Source organism: Aythya fuligula, chromosome 2, assembly GCF_009819795.1.
Source record: "Aythya fuligula isolate bAytFul2 chromosome 2, bAytFul2.pri, whole genome shotgun sequence".
NCBI classification, from domain to species: domain Eukaryota; kingdom Metazoa; phylum Chordata; class Aves; order Anseriformes; family Anatidae; genus Aythya; species Aythya fuligula.
In genome coordinates, this window is record NC_045560.1 from 18,636,812 (window position 1) to 18,657,320 (window position 20,509).

A 20,509-nucleotide genomic window follows, 5' to 3' on the forward strand; every position below is an offset into this window, starting at 1 on the left:
TCAAGCTACAAAGCCCACCAAGGACCAAAGCACTGAGAACAGAGACCTCAATGATCAGCAGAAGTCAGACTGGACTTGGTGTGGTTGATTAGCTATGACCATGCCACACCTGAAGACCACCAGAAGGTGTTCTTATGAGCATCTCCAATGTAGGAAAGCTCATCAGGACCTGCACAGAAGAGAACAGGCTGCTACCACATGGTTGCAACCAAAGAAAGAACATTCCTGGGATCCACAGCACTAGAGATTAGGTGCAGAGGCAAATACTCAGCTGAACTACTTTGAGTACAGAGGAAAAGGGAACTGGCAAGCCCAGCTGAGCCTGCATGTCCACTCCATACTCAAAGCACAGATGTCCTGCCTGAGCATGGATTGATGGGATCACATTGGGCTCTTGCTCAGCCATCTCATGTGTCTCTGTACAACAGTGCATTGTGCTTGGAAGGAACACCTTTACTCCTATGCTAGCTGCAAGAGATAGAGCAGGTAGAGCTTTTGCAGTGGTGTCTAAAGACAGTAAAATGGCACATCATTCACTTTGCAGACACTTAGCAGGCCAAAATGAGATGGAGGAGAAAAAAAAAGAAAACGTGCAAAAAAATAAGAAAAAAATACCACTGAAGTTTGTAGTTCCACCAGCTGTCTAAGATTTGGAGGTAACTGCTTTGTATGTGGCCCATAGGCTAACTAGCCATAGGAAAGCATTGGTAAAAGGGATTTGCTCAAGAATTAGTGATTACAGAAGCCTCTACACTAAAGTCACAGTAGTTCATACAAGCAAGGCAGTTTTACACCACCCAGTTTGGATGCTGCCAACACATAATGGCAGAAGCTCAGCATTCGGATTGAACTAATTGCTACTGTCTTTTATTTTCAGGCAGACTTTGGGGCCTGAGCAGAGTTTTGTGCTGCCATGCCTTGCATCTGCCAATAGCCAACAGAGGTAGGCTAAAACTAGGCAGGGTACTTTACACAAACTGAATTCACCACAATAATTGCATCATAGATGGACTGTGTGTTGTTGTATTGTGGTCAATACAAACAGGAGGGTTGGGAACACAAGCTCCTCAATGCTGTTACCATCAGTCATCACCAAATCTCAGCAAATCACAAAACTTAGATGGTGACTCAAACATTCTCACATGAAAGTCATTAACAAGGGGACAACATTCCCATAAACTATCAACAACAGCTTAGAGACATGAGGTACAAACATTGAGCAAAAACAATGGCAAAAACTGAAGTCCTAGAACATAAAGGCATTTAGTGAAAAAACAGCAGAAGATATTTTAATCTAAGATGAGCTATCATAGTCCTATGTATTTTGTATAGTCCTTTGTATTTTTGTCACTATATTGCTATAGAAGAATGAGTACATACTTAGGCAGATGTGCCTACAAGCAGTTGGTAGATAATTGTTTTTGAAGCTAGGAAAGGAAGATGTTAATTATTATGAATACTAAACAGACAGCTCAATATTACCTAACCATTATTTAACATTAAGCTGCTTTTATAAAACATTTTAAAAATCATTTTCCTACTATTATCAAGAGCTGATACTTCTTTTATTAAAATTGACATCAGACCCCTTATGAATCCTACTATAAACTTCTATTTCCATTGGTTGTAAAAAATGTTTGAGACTGCAAAGTCACTGGTTTTATTTAGAAGGTTGAGGAAAATTTTCCTAAGAATTCTATTTTTGATGCCAATATTTCATGAGTTATTAAACTTTTTTTAAAAAAAAAATTATTATTATTTCATTTTAATTTGAGACGTCATTCATTTCTTTATGTTCTTTTAAGGTAAAAATATTTTTTTTAGTGCTCATTCAAATATTCTCTGCTGTGAAACACCTTTTAGAATTCAGGAACTAACTATATTTGATTTTTTAAAGTACATGTTTTTAATGATTGCATTTAGTTCACTGTTCCAAGACGTGCATAAACATTCATTTTTGATGATAGCTTTCAGTTCTTAGGCAGAACACAAGGAACCTTCAATATTTTGTTACTGGAAACTTTCTTGGATTAAATAGCAAAAAAACATTTTTGGCCCAAAATACACACTTTTCATAGCAGCTTTGCAGGTGTGTATTGACTCTCTTTTCTGCTTAGTTTAAAAGTTAGCTCAGAATGCAGAAAACACTGCTTTTGCATCTCAGGACAATAAATGGATTCTGAGTATTGAGCTACTGAAACAATTAAGTCAAAAGAAATGTTAGAACTGAAAATATTTCTCGTTCATGAGTCTGAATTATTCCAGAACAGTCTTGACTCTGCCTGTCCTCAAATAGTCCCACAAAATATTGATCCAAAACAAAATTACAGTCATCTTTAGGTCTTTGATTTTCAAAGCAAATATGCATGTTTTCCAAAAAAAAATAGTGCCTTAAAACAGAGAGCTTTAACATACAAATCAGAGAAATGTTTTGACCACAATATTACTGTAGGGGTAAAAGACACTGTCAAAGGCATAATAAACTCTCTTTTCCTTACTCCCCCTTAAGTTAGAAGCCCTTTAAAAAAACTACTGCCTTTGCTCTTGAAGTGTCTGATACGTTTCATGATACAGCAATGCTTTAGGGCATTTCCTATTTGACAAAACTAACTGCTCACTCCTAAAAATCCTGTTTCAGCATGACAGGATATAAATACTTCCAAATTAATTCATTATTTTAAGTCATCCTCGTTAGTTTTCTCACACACACCGATGGGCTGAAACTCTGAACTCTGAAAATACCCATGTGGCCAGCTTCATGGAAGCTGCTAGAGCTCTGAGGTGCGTTTTAGCTTCAGCTGAAAAGTTACTCCCTTGGAGAATTAAAGTAAGAATAAATAGAATATAGCACAGGTACAGGTTTTGTTTGGGCACAAGCATATATGTCAGCAGAGCTGCTGGAAAGAAAGCTAAACAAAAGAGATGCTAATGTCTCCATGTACCCTAACGTTTCTCTTCACTTAAGCTTCTGTCACAACGGATTTACCTGAAACATGAAGATTGTGCTGAGTTTTAAACAACACGAAATAAACTGGACTGTTACATGCCCCACTAGTCTAGGAAGACAAGAAACACCAGGGTACATGAGAAATACACTGTGTAACAGCCCATGGTCCAGGTCAGCCAACACCGTGGCTACCATTCCTAGGTGCTCCTAGATGCTGCCAGGCCTGGGCTTTTCTACAGCTACAATCAAACTGCAGTGTTAGGCTTTCCCTTTCTTTATGCTGGTATAATGCTTTCAGAAACACCTCTGGAAATTCTGATTGTTCTTTATCCCACGGACAATGAATGGGTAGTGGCATTAAACACAGGCTATAGTACAAAACATTTGCATGTAAGCCAGGCCTTAGAAACTTAAACCTCTTTACAAATTGCTTCACAAAATTCCTGTCAACAGCAAAGTATGTTTTATAGTAGGGGAAATTAAACACCCAAGAGGTGAAAGGACACGTTCAAAGAAAGGCTTGCAAGCACATAATCCAGATCTTCTGATGATCACGCAACACACCACATGATCGCCCTTTCCTTCCTTGCATACAGAGGTCTTTCAAAAACAAACCGCTTTCTGCTCCTCCCTTTAGGAAGGGTCAGTAACAGAAGGACTTGCAAAACAGTCTTTCCCCTCAGGGCTAGTCTATATGCAAAGCAGCAGGGTGTAATGAAAGATGCGCTTTTAACCTGATTTATATAGGCAGAGCCTCACACACAAGCTGAACCCACCAGGGCCTGGAGCATCCACCCTGAGCCTGTAGTTGTGCTAGCACTGCTTTGGGGACTGCCCATGCTGTGGCTGTGGCTCACGTAGACACACCAGGCCCATGGAAAGGCGTTCAGCTCAGATGCAGCTGCCAGTGCAACAACAAAGTCTGTAGAACCCAATTATTTACTGAGGACATGTCTATGCAGTATAACAGCGAACCATAACTGAACTCATGGGGTCCAGGGTGTCTATAGAGCTGCACCGTACCCTTACCAGCAAGCACATTGACTCCTTAGTTGCAGGTGGCAAAGGCTTACTCCTCATGGCAAAAGCTAATGCTGTGTAGGCAGCACGACACCACCCTGCTCATGTCTCTCAGCACTTCCATCTACTATATGGTGCTGACCTAATCCTGATTAAACACCATACTGTCATGATTTTATTGCTAGCGATGACCTCAGTGCTGGGCAGCTGAAAGCTAGTTCAGGGATGCTTAGAGGAGGTTTAATCACAACTAGCTTTTATTCACAGAACAGGAATTATCCCTATAAACGGGTTATTTAGCAGAAAAATGTGAAGTGCTCAACAGTGGAAAGAAGTTAAATATCTGATAAATCATGAATAAGTTAACAAATACGATTCAGGAAGCTTTACAAATATCAGTTAATTCTCAGCCACAACAAATTTTAAGTGGACAAACACAGTTACGATGATAATCAAGGAAAGAAAACAAAAGCTTAAAAAGTTAAATAACCTCTCAGTGTTAGAAAAGAAAATATAGTTAAAGCTTACATTGGAGTCCATGTGTTTCTTTTCCGTGAAGCCATAGGAAACTCACTGTGCAGGTAAGACACCTTGCAAATTTCTGTATTGAAAATCTTATTGACATCTAGTAACACCTTAATCCATGGGCTCCCATCTGAAGAGAAGTATTAATGTATTTGGCTGATGTTTGATGCTTGGGTGGTGGAGCATTGAAACCTTCCCACAGAACCAGGAATCAGAGGCATGAACAAGGTACTGCTGTTCTCTTCTGACCTAGACACTTTATGTACACTCTGGAAATTCTCTGTCCAATTTGAAAGCTTCAAATAATTAGTGAAGATGTTTGGACTAAAGCAATCAAAGGCATTGGCAGCTCTGGAATTTCTTTAAATCAAAGCTGCAAAGCTAGGTATAACTAAAACAGGGGAAAAATATGTATCTACAAAAATAGGCCTCTAGAGCTTGTTGAGTGAGTAACGCCACCAAAATACTACATTAAGAATTAGTAGAGAATATATAAGGAATGGAAAATTGGATAAATTAGCAAAGAAAGCTGTGTCTTAAGGAGAAGAAATATGGAGCACATGGTGAGGAAATACAGTAAGAATTGCCAGAAATCAAGCTGAGTGATGTTTTGGAAAGTAAATTAAATAACATAGTGTTGAGTTATTAGATTTATTTTACTCTTTACCTAACTATCAATTAGCTGTATCTTTTTGAGATGATGGACAGTCTTTGTCTTTACATGCTGGTTTAGCTCGATCTTCCACCATATGGCCATTGAGTCACTGGCTCTGTCTGCACCTTCCCTCACGCTGAAGTCAGCAGCAATGCCAAGAGCAGATGTGAGAAAATGAACCCATATTAGTTCCTGTTGAGTCCTGTATCAATTCTAAATCTAAGGATAACTTTTAAAATCTTGATAACTGTTTTTGTTGGAACATTTCAGGATGATCCAGAGGGGATCACAATATAGACTGCCAAGCATTTCCTCAAAAATCAATTTAACATTCTTTTTTTTTTTTTTTTTTTACTAAAACGTCAAGATCCTTCAAATTTTTCTTTGATTTTCCTGACACAATTATAAAATATAAGACTAAGGGTGGCACAGCCCCGTATTGTTCTTCCCTCACACTATCAGATAAACAGAGATAACTCATAGCTGTTGTCCTTATCACCAAATTCTGCAAAAGTTATGCAGATAAAACTTTATTACACTAACACCTCTAGCAGTGTGGAAGAAACTCCTCAATATGCAGTTCTTTCTTTCCACACCCACAATACTTGTCTCTCTTATTTCACCACTCACATTTTCAACTAGTCTGAGGTCATTGCCATGATCCTTGTGGTATTTCTAGCCTGAAGCTCTCATACTAGTTTCCATTAGCTACTCCCTGCTGATAATCTGTCCTCCACATTCATAAAGCGTCTATAAATATTCTTAGCTGTCTTCAAGTACTAAGAGAATCAAGAAGTAGATCTTTTCATGAAATAAAATAGTTATTTAATATAACTGTATTCCAGAACAGCCTGAAGACTTTTACTCAAGGTATTAAGTTATTTGATAACAATTTTAATAAAAACAGGAACTGCTGAATTTAGTCCAGTACTTCTTACTACTATTTCATCCTTGTCTGCTATTTACTGTAAAGTGCTGTAATTCTGCATTATATTTATTACCCAGTGAAAAAGACATATGGAAAATTTAGCAGTTACATATGATTTCAACCAAACAATTACGAGAAATAATGATTTTTATCTGTCACTCAAATACTAGCACTTTACTACAAATGAATACATTTAGCTGGCTTAGAAGAAAAAGGAACAAACAATCAAAAAAAAAAAAAAAAAAAGGCAACGGACAACTTTCTTTACCGAGAGAAAACTTGCATTTGTCCTATTTGATTGCAGGGGAAAAAAAAAAAAAAAAAAGTGAAATCACCTATTGGCAAAGGCACTACCATATACCTACGTCAGCAAGCCCATCAAGCACAGACAGTTACTTTTATCATCTTGAGAGTTTGGGGGAACATTTCGGTTTAACCTAGTTCCCCAGGTAGAAAACAATGTTCTGGCAGGATGACTTTTGGATAGTAATTGCATCTATATCCTTGCTCTTGCCAGAATAGCTCCACTGACCAGCAAGATGACTTTTTTATATCCCTAACTGACAAAATGATGCCAGTAAACTTGGAAGAACAGAGAAAGTCTATGACACTTAATGACAAAATATAAAAAAATGACAAGTGAACAACTCAGTGAAATAAACTAGAAAGTCCATGTGTCCCAGAGCTATTTTTCAGAGGGCCCATAGGCTCTGCCATGCAGGATTGACTCCAGTTCACACTCACCAAACAATTTAGTGTAGTAAAATCAGAGAACTACACACGAACAGCTACAGGACTTTCCTATGCAGGCGCTAGCAGCCGTGCTGCTTTTGCCCACCAGAAGCTGAGCCCCTGACCTCTGAAGAAGCCAATAAGCCCTGGCCAGCCGGCTCCCAGCCAGAGGTATTAAGCTGGCGAGTACAGCTTCAGAGGATGTGTCTGCCAAAGACTACATAGACACACTAAGCATTTATGGACCATGTAAGCAAGTATTTTACACAGGGACACTTTTGCTTGAAACCTTTAAAAGGGCAATAGCAAAAACAAACAAACAAACAAAACCCATCAAGCTTCTTGTAATACATGTACTTCCTCTTGAATAAACACAAAAAGAGAGCAAGGTCCTACCCAACTGTATTTCCTTCCTATGTAAATCTACATTAAATACACTAAATACATTATTTGAGTGGTGACTCTTGTTTATAAACCCTGCTTTTTAGTACTAAACTATGTAGAAGGGACATGTTCAAGGGCAGAATCTGACCATGTTATTACTCCATATTCATAGGCCATATATGATTTGGTAGTTTTGCCACACCTACCAAGTTTACTATATGTTTACTATAGGAATTACCTTCAATACTTCTGAAGTTATTTCATTTCTAAAGAGTTTGCTACTGTCAGCAACAGGTTTAGGGGTTGAGCAACCAGCACGTGAAAGCAGAGTTGGTTCCAGTATCACACCAGATGAATGAGTCATTAAGGCCTTACGTCATTAGGGCCTACATTTAAACAGGATCACGGAATTGTGAACTTAGCATGGTTAAGGAGAACATTGCCAAAAGGCCATTTGCTGGGCTCACTCCACTTTGTCATTATCTCTTTCATACTAGTGGAGCCAAAACTGGAGGTAATAACCCACATGCAACCTCACAAATGCTGACAAGAAGGGGACAATCACTTCCCTTGACCTGGTGGCTAGTTTTGTTCATGTAGTTTTCACCACTGCAAGGACACACTGCTAACCTATAGTCACATTGCTGTTAGACATTAAGTCCTCTTCAGAAAGCTGCTCCCAAGGTAATTTGTCCCCTGCCTATGCTGTTGCACAAAGACTCTGCATTTTCCTTTTGTTGAGCATCATGAGGTTCCTGCCAGCCCATTCCTTGAGCTCACTGGGGTTCCAGTGAGAGGCAGGTTGACTCTCCAGTACACTAAAAGCTTGGTGTTAACTCTAACCCTGATGTTGGTCATTCCATCCCAAGAGCCAGGTTGCTAATGTTAAGAAGTACTACCCCCAGGGTCCACCCCTGAGGAAGACCACTCAAAACCAGCTGCCAGTCGGACTATGAAGTGTTAAGACCAGTCCACCTTGAAGGCCACCCATCTCTCCCCAGTGTGACTACAAGGATCCTAAAAGAGGTGTGTGAAAGGCTTTCTTAAAGTCACAATAATTATCATCCACTGCTCTCCCCTCATCACTGCCCTCCACCCCCTCCACGTATATTCAACACAGAAGGTAACTGGGTAAAAGCAATGGTACCAACTGCCCCTCTTCTATGAAATAGATGAGTAGTTAAAAATTTATCTAGAAGTGCTTCCAGCTTGAGAGTTCTCCAGACTATTGACCCTAATATCCCAAAAGAGTACCCTAATCAGCAGGCTATTAACAAGCCTCTGGTGCAGCAATTATCCTCTTATCCTGTTTAACTCAGGCTACCCTATAGCCAAAAATGCAAAAGAGGGGGAGAGAATTAGAAGAAAACAAACCGAGAGACAGCCTTGCATGACAGTGTAGAGATGACAGGATTTCCCTTTGAGAACAGAAACCTGAATTCAGGCCCAGCTCCATGCAGTAACTGCATTAGCATCACTACCTAAATATATAAACAGTAGTGGGAGCAGTGACTAAATCCTAGAGTTCCTCATTCAGGGACTTGCTGTCAGCGCTGTCAGTGATTCCTAAACACACTGTGCAGAGGGAAAGGCACTACACTTGTCCGACTGGCCAAATTCTTGAACTTCTCACAATGCATGGAATTGCAATACACTTCTTGCTTACAGGACTACATGTCCTTTTGTAAATGGATTAGTGTTAGACTTGTGAATTTTACCTAACATGCAGCTTCGATCAAATTTGTCCAAGTGATATATCGCTCTATGCCAGATATGACCCATACCTTTCATTAGAAAGGTGATTTGGCCTGTGCAGGCTACTGCAGCTGCCAAATCCCTCTTCCAGAAGACACCAAATGCTGAAAGCCCAAACTGCTGCTGCTGACTTTGAATAAGAAGAAGTAATATAGCAGAATGAAAACCTTGCACCTCACATTCAGGCATGATTTGGCGTAAAGAGGGAATATAGTTTATCAATACGGATCCTAATTACCTCTCCTGTTATCTTCACCATTTTTCATTTGGATTTATTTACATTGCAAGGTCCTCCAACAGGGCCATTTTCTCACTATGTGTATTACCCAACACAGGTAGGTCCCATTTCTAGTTAGGGTCCTTTAGTATTACTGCAGTGCAAATAAATAATAAAGATTGCATCAGAAAACATTTAACAGACATAGTAATGACAGACACAGATAGCTAATGGTTTAACTTAGCATGCTGCACATCTTCTATTACAGAATCACTGCAATGAGTCCATTGGATCCATGCTGATACACCATGTTACAACGGGGTAAAATCCAGCTTCAATGTGACACAACATCTAAAGCACACTGTTTATCAGCTTTTTAGTGGCAGACAGAACGTGCTTCTGTTGAGACAGTATGTACTAAATAATATCTTGCTTCTTGGAAATATATTTTTTTCAGGTACACACAAGATACTCTTTTATAGAAGGAAGAATGTGGTAGGTAATAAATGTGAGTGCACAAGTGCATGCCTGGGAAGGCCCACATTTCACTCTTCCTTATATCTGTCTTTCACAAACCATGTAAGGACAATAAATGAAACAGAAAAAAACTCTCAGCACTAAGATATGTTGGTACAATTGTTTACCTTCCTTTGGTCTCTTGCTGCAAAACATTTCAGATAAGAAGTGGGTTTTATTTTCTTTCCAAGTCCTAAAACTTCATCTACAATTTGAAGAAATGTGAAAGAAGATGAAGTCTAAAAAAGTTGAACAGGAGCACTACTGTTACCTTAGAATATTTTAAGGTAACAGTAGGAGGATCTGTGTTTCAGTTCCATAGTTGGAACTAGTTGTTTCAGGCTGTTTTTCCTAAAGACCTGCCAGCCCACTTTAACGTATCTGACCATGACAGAAAATATTTACATGACCTTTTTGCATGTTGGCTGCTTTGCATACACTGTAAAAAGACAAGATAGGGAAAATTTCTTTAAGATGACTGAATACATTAAAGCTATGCTCAGCTTTAACTTGAAATACAGTTCCCATGGAGTTCCTCTCCCATGAATTAAGCTGAAGATACTGCTGACTTCATTAGGCTTGAGTCATGCCCTAAGGAATCCAAGGGGGCAGTTCCACTGCTAATAAATCACAGACTTCTCTTATAAATCTGTGCTGATTTAACACACCTGTTTTAGTTTCCAGCTCAAAAATAGTAAATAGTAATTAATTACCACCAATGTAATATATGTCTACCTTTACAATTTTAATTTTTCTTTGTAAGTTTTACAGTACATTCCACATACACTTATGAAGTTATTTCTACCATCAGGTGGCAGCAACCAAGCTACTGCCCCTCTCTCTGCAACAATTCTCCTGTGTGTGAAATGGTAATCTCTGAATCTCTCTTTAATGGGCTTTGAGAAACACCTGCAAGAACTGCTGCAAAAGATCAAGGTGTTAATATTATAATCACTAACAGCATTTCCATGGAAGGTAGCAGCAAACTAATCAATCAGACATTAAAATCTATGCCTGCTAAAATGTGGGACCAAAAGGGCTAACAAATAATATTCAAAATATTCCATGTCTGTTTAAGACCTTCCTCATTCTTATCCTTAAGCAGTTGTGCAATTTCTGTACTGCAGTAATTCTTCCAAAGGCAAATGTGAATGTTGGCAGGATCACACATTTCTGCAGAGGCCTTTTCAAGCCATCCGATTTTAGGCACATGTTTGCCAGTGAGGAGCCCACTCATCCTCTGCTCCTCATCCATCTGGCCTGGAGCAGGTGGACCTCCCACAGGAGGTGCCTGCAGCCCACAAGTCATGAAGCTCCGTCCTCCTCCCTGAGTTCTTAAACCCAAATCCTTTTGGTTTTTGGAATCCCTGCTAATACCATATTCTCCCTTAATCCAGCCCTGCACTCTATATTACACAATACATATTTCTCAAAGGGTCCAATCCTGCTGCAGCTGGAGGTTGGTAATCACACCCTGACCTTTGGGGCTGCAACTGATCTTGTCAACCACTCGATCACCGCAGTGGATGCCAGCACCCACTCTTACAAAGGACCAGGACCGTGTTTTGTAAAAATATGCCATATGAGAGAGACTACAAGTAAAAGTATTTGCCAGCCCTCATTTCACTGGGGAGGTAGCAGAGCACACGCTCGCTGCTGCCATAACCTCGCCGGGTGCTTGTCAGGTTCTGCTTCCTTCAGGCGAATTGCAAGTGAAGTCTGTTGAAAGGTTTTGAGCACTGTCCAGGTTTCAGCTGATTCTTGCTCAGACAGTTTTGCTAGATAATTTTTTCCCACAGTTATCATGCTGGAAAAAATCCCAGCTTACAAATAGATGTTTTAAAATACATTTAATTTTCTCTTGCACAGTGAATTAATTTATTTTAATATCTTGCTTTGTCTCCAGGCTGCAGATTGATGAACAAAGTGATGATTTTTGATGGACCTCTTAGCCAAGATCTTCCTTTCAAAAACTGAGGCTGAAATTTTACATGGACCCAGAACTGGAATGCTGCTTTCTGTGTCAATTCCATGTGGCATGCGACAGCCTCCCATGTCAGAGTACTGTGTCCCATTAGATCAGTCCTGACTGACAAAAACACGATGCTAAGGTAGCCAAAATGCATTGCTGCTATTCCTTCTCCAGCTCCATGTTAATTTAGACCACAGTTTAAAACCAAACTGACTCCTATGTAGTTAGTAAAATAGGAAGCTATGGAAGAATTACAATTTCAAAGAGAATATGATCGGTTTTTAAAAATAACAACATTGAGATATTAAGTGCAAAATTAATAAAAATTCACATTAAGTTGGTCATTTTCCTCAATGAAATATGTTGGCTGAAGAGCAAAACATAATTTGTATTTAAATTAGATTAAAATAAAAAAATAATAGAGTTGGAGAGGGAAGTGATTATACATAGCTTGTTTATAATCATGTGAACAGAATTATTTTCTCAGTGCTTTTAAAATTCAAGTTATAAACAGTTTCCTGTTTTTTAAAAATGAACCCTGCTCTTGTTCTTCTGGAAGTAAAAACAATCCTAACAGGGTCACACTCTGTAAAGAATCTCAACTGTAACATTTCAGAACATTGCTCATAGTAGTGTTAGCACATGCTGGCAGAAAAGGCTGAAAAAATCACTGTAAAAGAAACACAGAACAATAATCTAAAATTGAACTATTTGAGAATCATTTTTAGATTATCTTTTAAAACAAATTGCTTGCTATCAATAGTTCTTGGAACAATTTGGAACTGACAGATTGTGGGGTGGTGACAGTGTATTACCTCCTATTTGGCTAGTGTGATGATCCCTTAAGCCACACACATAGCTGTGACCCCTCCTGTAACACAAGGGGGGGGAAGTCTTATTTTGTTCCAGTTTCAAAATCTAAAAACTCTCTACTCAAATGTTTCATATTACATTCTTTCACTTTTTTTTTTTTTCTTCTTTTTTCCCCGTCCGCATTTTGTCTGCTTGTGTTGGGATAAGCCAGAATCTTGTCTCTAGTGTAGGAAAGACGGGCTGAGATGGGATGACTTTCATGGTCTGAAATCATGGCCATTATATAAACCTGTACTCCTTCATGTGACAGTGCTCTGTATGGGCCTGGACAACACAATTTAGTATATGCAGTAGATGTTAAGAATGGATTACTTAACAGCTAGCTTCTGCAGCTCAGGTCCTTTCATCCTAGCAAAAAGATACTGTCCAACCAGAATAAATTCAAGGAAGGTTAGCAATGATTATCAAATGTACAGGATGGTTTCCAGGTGAGGAACACATGATTACAGCAGCAGTTCCTAGCCCGGAGAAGAGATGACCTGAGGGAAATGAGAGAGGCCTACAAAATCAGAGATGGCCTGAGGGAGCAGATAGGGATCTAATGTTTGCTGTCACTTCCAGCACAAGGACAAGGATGCATGACATGAGTTTAAAGCAGATAAGCAAGTACAAAACAAAGAAAAAGAATAGCAATTGTTGGGCAGTAAACCAACAAAACTTACTGCCAAAGTCAGGGCTGCACTGTTGTGGATGCAAAAAAATTACGTGGGTTCAAAGGGAGACTGAACAAATACCTGGAGGAGACATCTCTTGATGGTTATTATATAGACAGAAATCACAACCAGGAAATCCCTATGCTGAAGATAGCTTGAGGCTGGGAGAGTAGTCAAGGGAAGGAGCGTACCTACACATACTTATCCCTCTTCTTACTCTTGCCTTGACTAGCTGCCTATGGTCCTCACTGGGAACAAAATGCAGGGCTGGGTGAACTCTTGGTCTAACCCAGCATGTCCCTTCTTATGTTCCTATCACCTTATTCATACTGAGGAGCACATAGAAGACCAGTGTCAGATGTACATACTAATGATAAAAACCTTTTTTCCAGTTCAGCATCTGGGGGAAAAAACACTGCAAAAAGCACTTGTGCACAGCAGGCCACAGCCTTTGATGTCAGTGAAAAGCTCTCCAAAAGCTGTTTATCAATTCTTGGTTTGCATCTGAAACAGAATTTCAGAGCCTGAGGTATTCTATGTGGCCTGAGGATGGACACATGTGCATGCACCAGGTCCCAGTGCCAATGAAACAGTGCTAACTGCCTGCTGAAACCCACGTGGTGAGGCTGGACTGCGAGTTGCACAGAGACCTGCCAAGTCTCAATCCACTTCACATTACCGTGAAGTACAGGTTTTCCAGAAATCCTTAACATAATATGTGACCTGCTGTGGACTCCCTAGCCAGCAGTGACATATAGGCAACGATGAATCCTCTGCATGTATATTAGACGTGTGCTGTGAGCTTGCTCTTAAAAACACCTCTTAACTAAAAAGTATTGTGCAGGTTGGACAAAATGTTGGTGGTCCAATGGGCTTTGGGAGGGCACCAGTACCACCCCTGAGCTGACTCAGGCAGAGCCTGGCCCCTCTCCACACCCTGATGCTCTGCCCTCCTCCCCGACATCCCACCCTGGTTTCCGCTCATTTGTTGTGTTAGTCATGATGCTCTTGACAGAAACTGTCTTAGCCTGTTGAGGAATAAGTAAAGCACCATGATAAGCTTACACACACGGTGTGATTTACAGCCCAGGCTTTGGTTTATGTCACTCTCTCTGTCGGAAGAGTCTCCAGGAAAGCAGCATTTCAGTTTATTGCCTCTGAGAAGAAACATGCCTTTCTCAGCAATCCGCACGCAAGTTACGCTGTCTCCTCACCGTGGCTTAACTGCCCTCTGGTGTCTTCCCTCAAAAAAACAGCCTGCTTCATCCATCAGTTAGAGCAGTCACAGCAACCACTGTTAGCAGAGGAGCTCCAGCTCACAACTGGGCTCTGTTCGCCCTCAGATACAGGAATAAAAAAGGAGGCATCTGAGTGGCGGCAGCAGAGCTGCACAGCTGAATTTCTGTATCATTCATGTCCCCACAGAGGTGGAAGAGTGCTGCCCTGAAGAAAAGGGCATTTCCATCAACCTATCTGTTCAAATCCTCCTGTACAAATACCATATCTTTTCTCTAAGAACTGGATCTGTCAGGCAATGATATCTCTAGGTTGCTTCCAACTAGGTCTACCTTTGAAGAAGCAGTGAAGTGACAAAGCCCTTATCTCCTGTCTGAAAATGAGGGCACAGGCCTGTACCAAGCCTGCTGCCACATAGTATGCAGGCTTGGCAAAAAGTATTTGTAATAGTGGTTTCAACTGTCAGCATTTCATGTCAGGGTCCGCATCTTTCTCCTTGTTTATCTTGTTCCCAGCACACTTTCAGATACTATGAAAATAATTTCACCATTCCCCCAGGTTAGCCAGTACACCATACTGAGCTCATTTCCAAAACGTACTTTGACATTAAAAATAACATGCTACCTTTTTTAAACCTCAAACTATTTAAAAATTACTTTGAATGTGCAAAGGGAAAGCATGGGCTCAGATGAGAGAGGAGAGGGACTGAAGCAGGGTCTTACCCAGTGATCTCTCCTTGGTTTGGTTTGCTGACCGCACGACGGGAAGGCTCGCCCGCGTGCGGCTGCCCCGTGAAAAGGGAGTCGGAGAATCACCCTCAGACATGGCCTCTAAAGAATCGGCAGATGCTTCAGATAGATGCTCTGTCTGGTCACCCAAATTGGGCTGTGGGCTCTGCGACGGCTTTGGGCTTCTTGTCTGCAAAACAGAGCATTGCGTTATTGGTCAACTGGACCTAGAATATTTGGGGAAAATAACAACAAGAACAAACAAACAAAAAACAAAGAGAAGGAGGAAGAATTCCAAACTTCTTCAAATACTGGTACGCTGAAGGTCACTTCTGTGTAGATTATTTAAGAAAACGGTGTCCTTGGGTATTCTGTTAAGGTTTTTATTGTTATACATTCACGTTGCAAATTTTATTGCTAACAAGGCCCTCAGGACAAAATGTGCTGAAGAGACATATGGTAATGCCATTCCTTGCTGCTCAAACAACTACTACAGCATAGACATGTCTACACACACACACGCATGCACTTACAGAACATGTAAGATCAGAAAGGTTTTCATTGTGCTTTCTTAAATTTGCATTTAAACCCTCAGTGTATGGAAGTATGAAGAGGATGATAGTATCACAGTAGCATGTCAATGTCATTTAAACCATTTGCAGTTAAATTTATAACAGAGAAAAACTTAAAACATTACTCTTATGTTGCTAAGTCTACTGAAAAAAAACACTCCACAAAGAAATTTTGTGATGCAGCAGTCATAAGCTATTAATCTCAATATATTCTTGCTGTGGTATCTATGTAAGGTATAGGTCATGCAGCAAGGCCAAATTAGCCATCCAGCATTTCTACGCAAATTCATAAATAATTATTTTGTTTCAAAATCAGAAATGTCTTCATTAACTGACCAAATTAACTACGATTTTTATTGGGCAATCACATTACTAAATCGCTAAACACAGTATCCAAAAAAGCAGACTCTCATAGGAGAGAGAGGGTTTCTTCTGGGCACTTCTACTGACTCTCTATTACTCTAAGATATGTGTAATAAAAACACATTCAATAGGAGATACAATGTACTGAACAATTTTTGCTGACTATAAGTGATATTGTAAGTGCTTTCTACAAGGAGAGGTTGCATGAAGAAATATACTTAGTAATGTTTGCTCTGTTCAGTGAAACTCCCTCCACCAGATTTAATATTACTCTATAAGAATAATTTTCCAGTCTCTCAAGCAAACTCTCTATCACTACGAACTAGAACAGACATTGTACAAGCAGAAATTCAAAGCAAAGCAAGCTCACTCTGTCCCAAAAGTAGTATGCAAATACGAACTTTATAAAGGCCTATAATCAGTACCAGGCACAAGATGTCATAAAATGCCTATGCTTTTCTTTTCTCTATCATTTAAGGTCAGATGTTACTACATTAAACATCCCCTGTATTAAAATCAACTCCAACTCTAGATTTGAAGATGCTGGCAAGATCCAGAAATGTTTTTGCCTCTTTCTAAAAAGCCAAGATGACATATCTTGCTGACATCTGGTTCCTTCAGTGTTTTTTTTTAAAGTGAGATGAGGTGAGCTTGTTTCAGCAATAGCACGGATTACATAATATTCCCTGTGTGACTTTGAATGTATGAAGAACTTTAGCTTTTATTAGATTTTCATTAGCTGGCTATTGAAGCTTGTTGTTGCCAAGTTGTCCAGTTGCTCACAAACTATAATAAATTATAAATACCTCAAGAGAAAGCTAAATCCTCCAGAACTTTTCACTTCTCAAATGTTAATAATAAAATATTAGGTATTATCCAATGTCCCGCAGTGAAGTTATTCAAGAGCACTGCATTTTTGCAGGAGTTAAAGCTAACAACATTTGTTCTCAGTAAACTAAAGTATGCTTTGAAGTGCCTCTTCCATGGTCAGCACTAGTCTGCAGGTTGTAAATACAGGGACTTGTGCCTGAAAGCTTACAGAGGTGACAAATGACTTGCAAACACAGAAAAAGAATTTGATTACTCAGTATTTCTTCATTCAACTTTCCAAAATGGCTTGGGAACCATCACTGCTGAAATATTTCATTTACACAGGCATACCACAGGAGTACAACCAAGTCAGGTCATTACAGCTTCCTCACTCCTTGTACTACTAATAACTTATCTGTGTGTATCCATTAATAGAAAGTTACAAGGCATATCAGAATGCTCACTTTATAGAAAGACATAACTAAAAAATAAAACCAGATTGAAAAAAAAGAAAAAAGAAAAAAAAATAAACAAACACAACAAAATCAACCTGCAAAATATTGTTATATTTAGAATTTGTTGGGAAATTTTTGTTTCTTTAAGAAAAAAATATTCTCAGAATATGAATCAAGCCTATTTTGCTTTGCTTTCTTTTTTTTTTTTTTTCTTTCAGTTGAATCCTCACATGCCATCTGAGACATGCAGTTGCATACCGCATGTAGTTTATCCACACATATGAACAGGTGCATATTTTAGCAGTTAGGGAATACTCCATTACCACAAGCAACTAGACACAATCTCAGCTGTGCAGTTGACCAGCGTTTCCTGCCAATGCACGGATGGAGACAACCTCAGCAATGCTATGTTTCTTTGGTTGTCCCTGGGGCAGTTCTTTAGGACCTAACATATGGCATTTGACCCTCCTGGGCTGAAAAAAAAAAAAAAAGCACCACTTTTCAGCAGTACTCATTCCACAGCCCCAAAACTGCAACACCATGAAGTGAATTGGACCCTACCAAAGCAAGGCAGAGGCACATCATGGGTTCTGCTCAGACATGAGGCTCAGACCTCCTCTTAACATGGTATAAATCCATACTATTTCCATGTTTGAAAGAGGAGTTGCATAAATGTAAAACCAATGCAAGCTATTATTGTGATCTACCTATATACAAATACCCGTTGTGAAAGGTTACAAGCTATTTCTCATGCTCAGCTCATGTAACCATTGTATTTCAGGTGTAATTCTGAATTTTAAACAGATTTAAAAAAAAATCCTCAAACAATAACAACAGGGGTTATTCAAATAACACGGATATGAGTATGTATTTGATAAGAAATCAATTTTATTCTTGGCAGCGAGCACTAGGCTTAATGCTACTTAATAAGCAAGCACATTCCTAGTCAGCATTTCTCAACCAGCCCATGAAGTGGGGAGAGGACAAGCAACGTTTATGGAGCCATAAAGAGCAAGGACTTGTAAAGATAGCTGCAGAAAGAGGGGCAGAAACATTCAGCATTACCCAGACCTTGTAGGGAGGGGTGCAATTCACCTTGTTGACATCAAAATCAAATAAATAAGACAGATGATAAGACAAATGACACAAAGAAGTACTTACTAAATCATACTTTATATATTTTCCCATATGTTTAAATATGTTCACAAACAAAATTAAAAATATATATATATCAAAAACTTAGTATTTCAGAAGTGTCCCTTTAGTCATTTTGGGGTAAGTAGTGTGCAGTACAAGCATTTACAAAATAAATATTCACCATATAGCCCATGTTTCAGGAAACATGAGAACCCAGGCAGAGTCACAGTATGGACGGCTGCCCCTGGAGCAGGGTGGTACCATAACTGCATGTTGCATAGATCCAGTAAAAGCAATGAACTGGACATTACTGTGCCGGGGTGGCTGCCTTTTTAATAAGCCTGCTAGCAAAAAACATATTACTCAAAAGAGAAGAAAGGTCAAGCTGCTCACAGAGAGGTAGAACCACCCAAACCCAAGCCATCTGTAAACAGACACTGCACACATGCATGCAAAACCAATGAAACGCCAGCACTTTCCTAGCCACACCTCTGGGCTAAATGCCCCAAACCAGAAGCAGGCTCAGAAGTATGCACCAGGGCTCTCTTTTTCCCTGTGCCAATACTGTTTAGGCTACAATTTCCTCAGTCAGCAATGGTCTTCTCCCCACAGCTATATGTTGGGAGACATCCCTCTGAACGTTTCTCTGTGCAATGAGCCTGATTTTTTAGCCAGCTGAGTGGAGCTTAACCTATTTCAGGACTTCTCTGATAAAAAGATCTTGTCTCTGCTAACACTGGGTAGGAAACTCAGCAAAAAGGAAAGGCAAAATAAATGGGAATTCTGGTGAAATCTTAGATATAATTACAGATTTCTTTGAGATTACTATTTTATTAAATTTTCTTAGTATGCAAGGATATACATCTCTGTAACCTTTTCAGGGTATATGTTTAAGTGTAACACATGGAGGTAGCAGTTACGGAAGATGTGGTGTTTTCTAACTGCTCTTGGGATTTGATCAAGAATTAAAACCACGGTTAATCATGCCTCACGACTGACGTCTGCCTGCTACAGCTTGTCCGAAGTATGCACTTCTCATGTATCTGCTGTAGTTTTACTGACTCCGAAAAAGATTCAAAAAAAGTCCAGGGCTCTCTGAATTCAGTAACATTTCAAATAATGAGCAGTGAGACCAGAAAGTGCCTGACTAAGGCAAAGTGCCGGCCATACAGCCAGCAGGCACACTAGAGACATCCCTCTTTGAAGGGAGCAAGCTGCTGCTTCTGCTCCCCTGCTCCCATTTGCTTCCATGAACCCCTCATCCTTTGGCCTACCCAGTCCTATTGCTCTGCTCTTCATAACATCCTATGCTCATTTTACAGTTATACTCCATGCTAATCTATATATTCAAATTGTTTTCATTCATTACCTTTCCAAAAAACTCTCCTGAAAATTTGCTTCATGCATTTTCAGACACACACACACAAAAAAACGTAGGTTATGGCCCCTAAACCTGAAGAAGGATTTAATTTCATCTCTTGATCAAGAGATGAAATATATTTCCTGTCTCCAGGAACTTCCAGGAACTTTATCTTGACATAAAGTTATCTCTTTAGGAGAAGAATATTATCACACACATCTTCAGAGTTGCCAGCACTCCTGGCAGTGTGCAAATGGTAAACAAAGACATCAAAAAATAGTACAGCCCTAGTAAAATACCTCTTTTTTAAGCATGTGATCTAAAGAACACACTTAACATAGGCAAAACAAAACAAACATTTGAGTGTCTTCTTGATGTTTAAAAAAAAAAAAAAAAGGAAGAAGAAAAATTAAAAGAAAAACGGAAACCTGTTTTTCTGGACTTACAGATAAACTATTTCTCCTGTGACTTGTGCCAGAGATGACTACTGGATGTGTGACAGACTGCAAATGTGCATTTAAGCAGGCTGCATTTAACGTATGATGAGTTTATTAAGTCTGAATTATTGTCACAGCACATGTGCTCTTATTACCATAACAATAATATTTCTTCATCCCATTTGTGTCAGATCCAAATGATGGTTGTCTTAAGGAAGGGCCTGCTTCTCCCAA

The 20,509-nt window shown here is 39.5% G+C and overlaps 1 protein-coding gene across 10 annotated transcripts in view; it reads right to left on the reverse strand.

Moving 5' to 3' along the window:
* The window catches only part of KIAA1217 (KIAA1217 ortholog), a 372,473-nt gene that overhangs the window by 92,214 nt on the left and 259,750 nt on the right, over positions 1-20,509 (reverse strand). For all 10 annotated transcript variants that reach the window (XM_032180908.1, XM_032180909.1, XM_032180907.1 and 7 more), the window contains one exon: positions 15,136-15,331. In XM_032180908.1, coding sequence (XP_032036799.1) covers positions 15,136-15,331 — 196 coding nt within the window. The remainder of the gene's footprint in view (positions 1-15,135; positions 15,332-20,509) is intronic.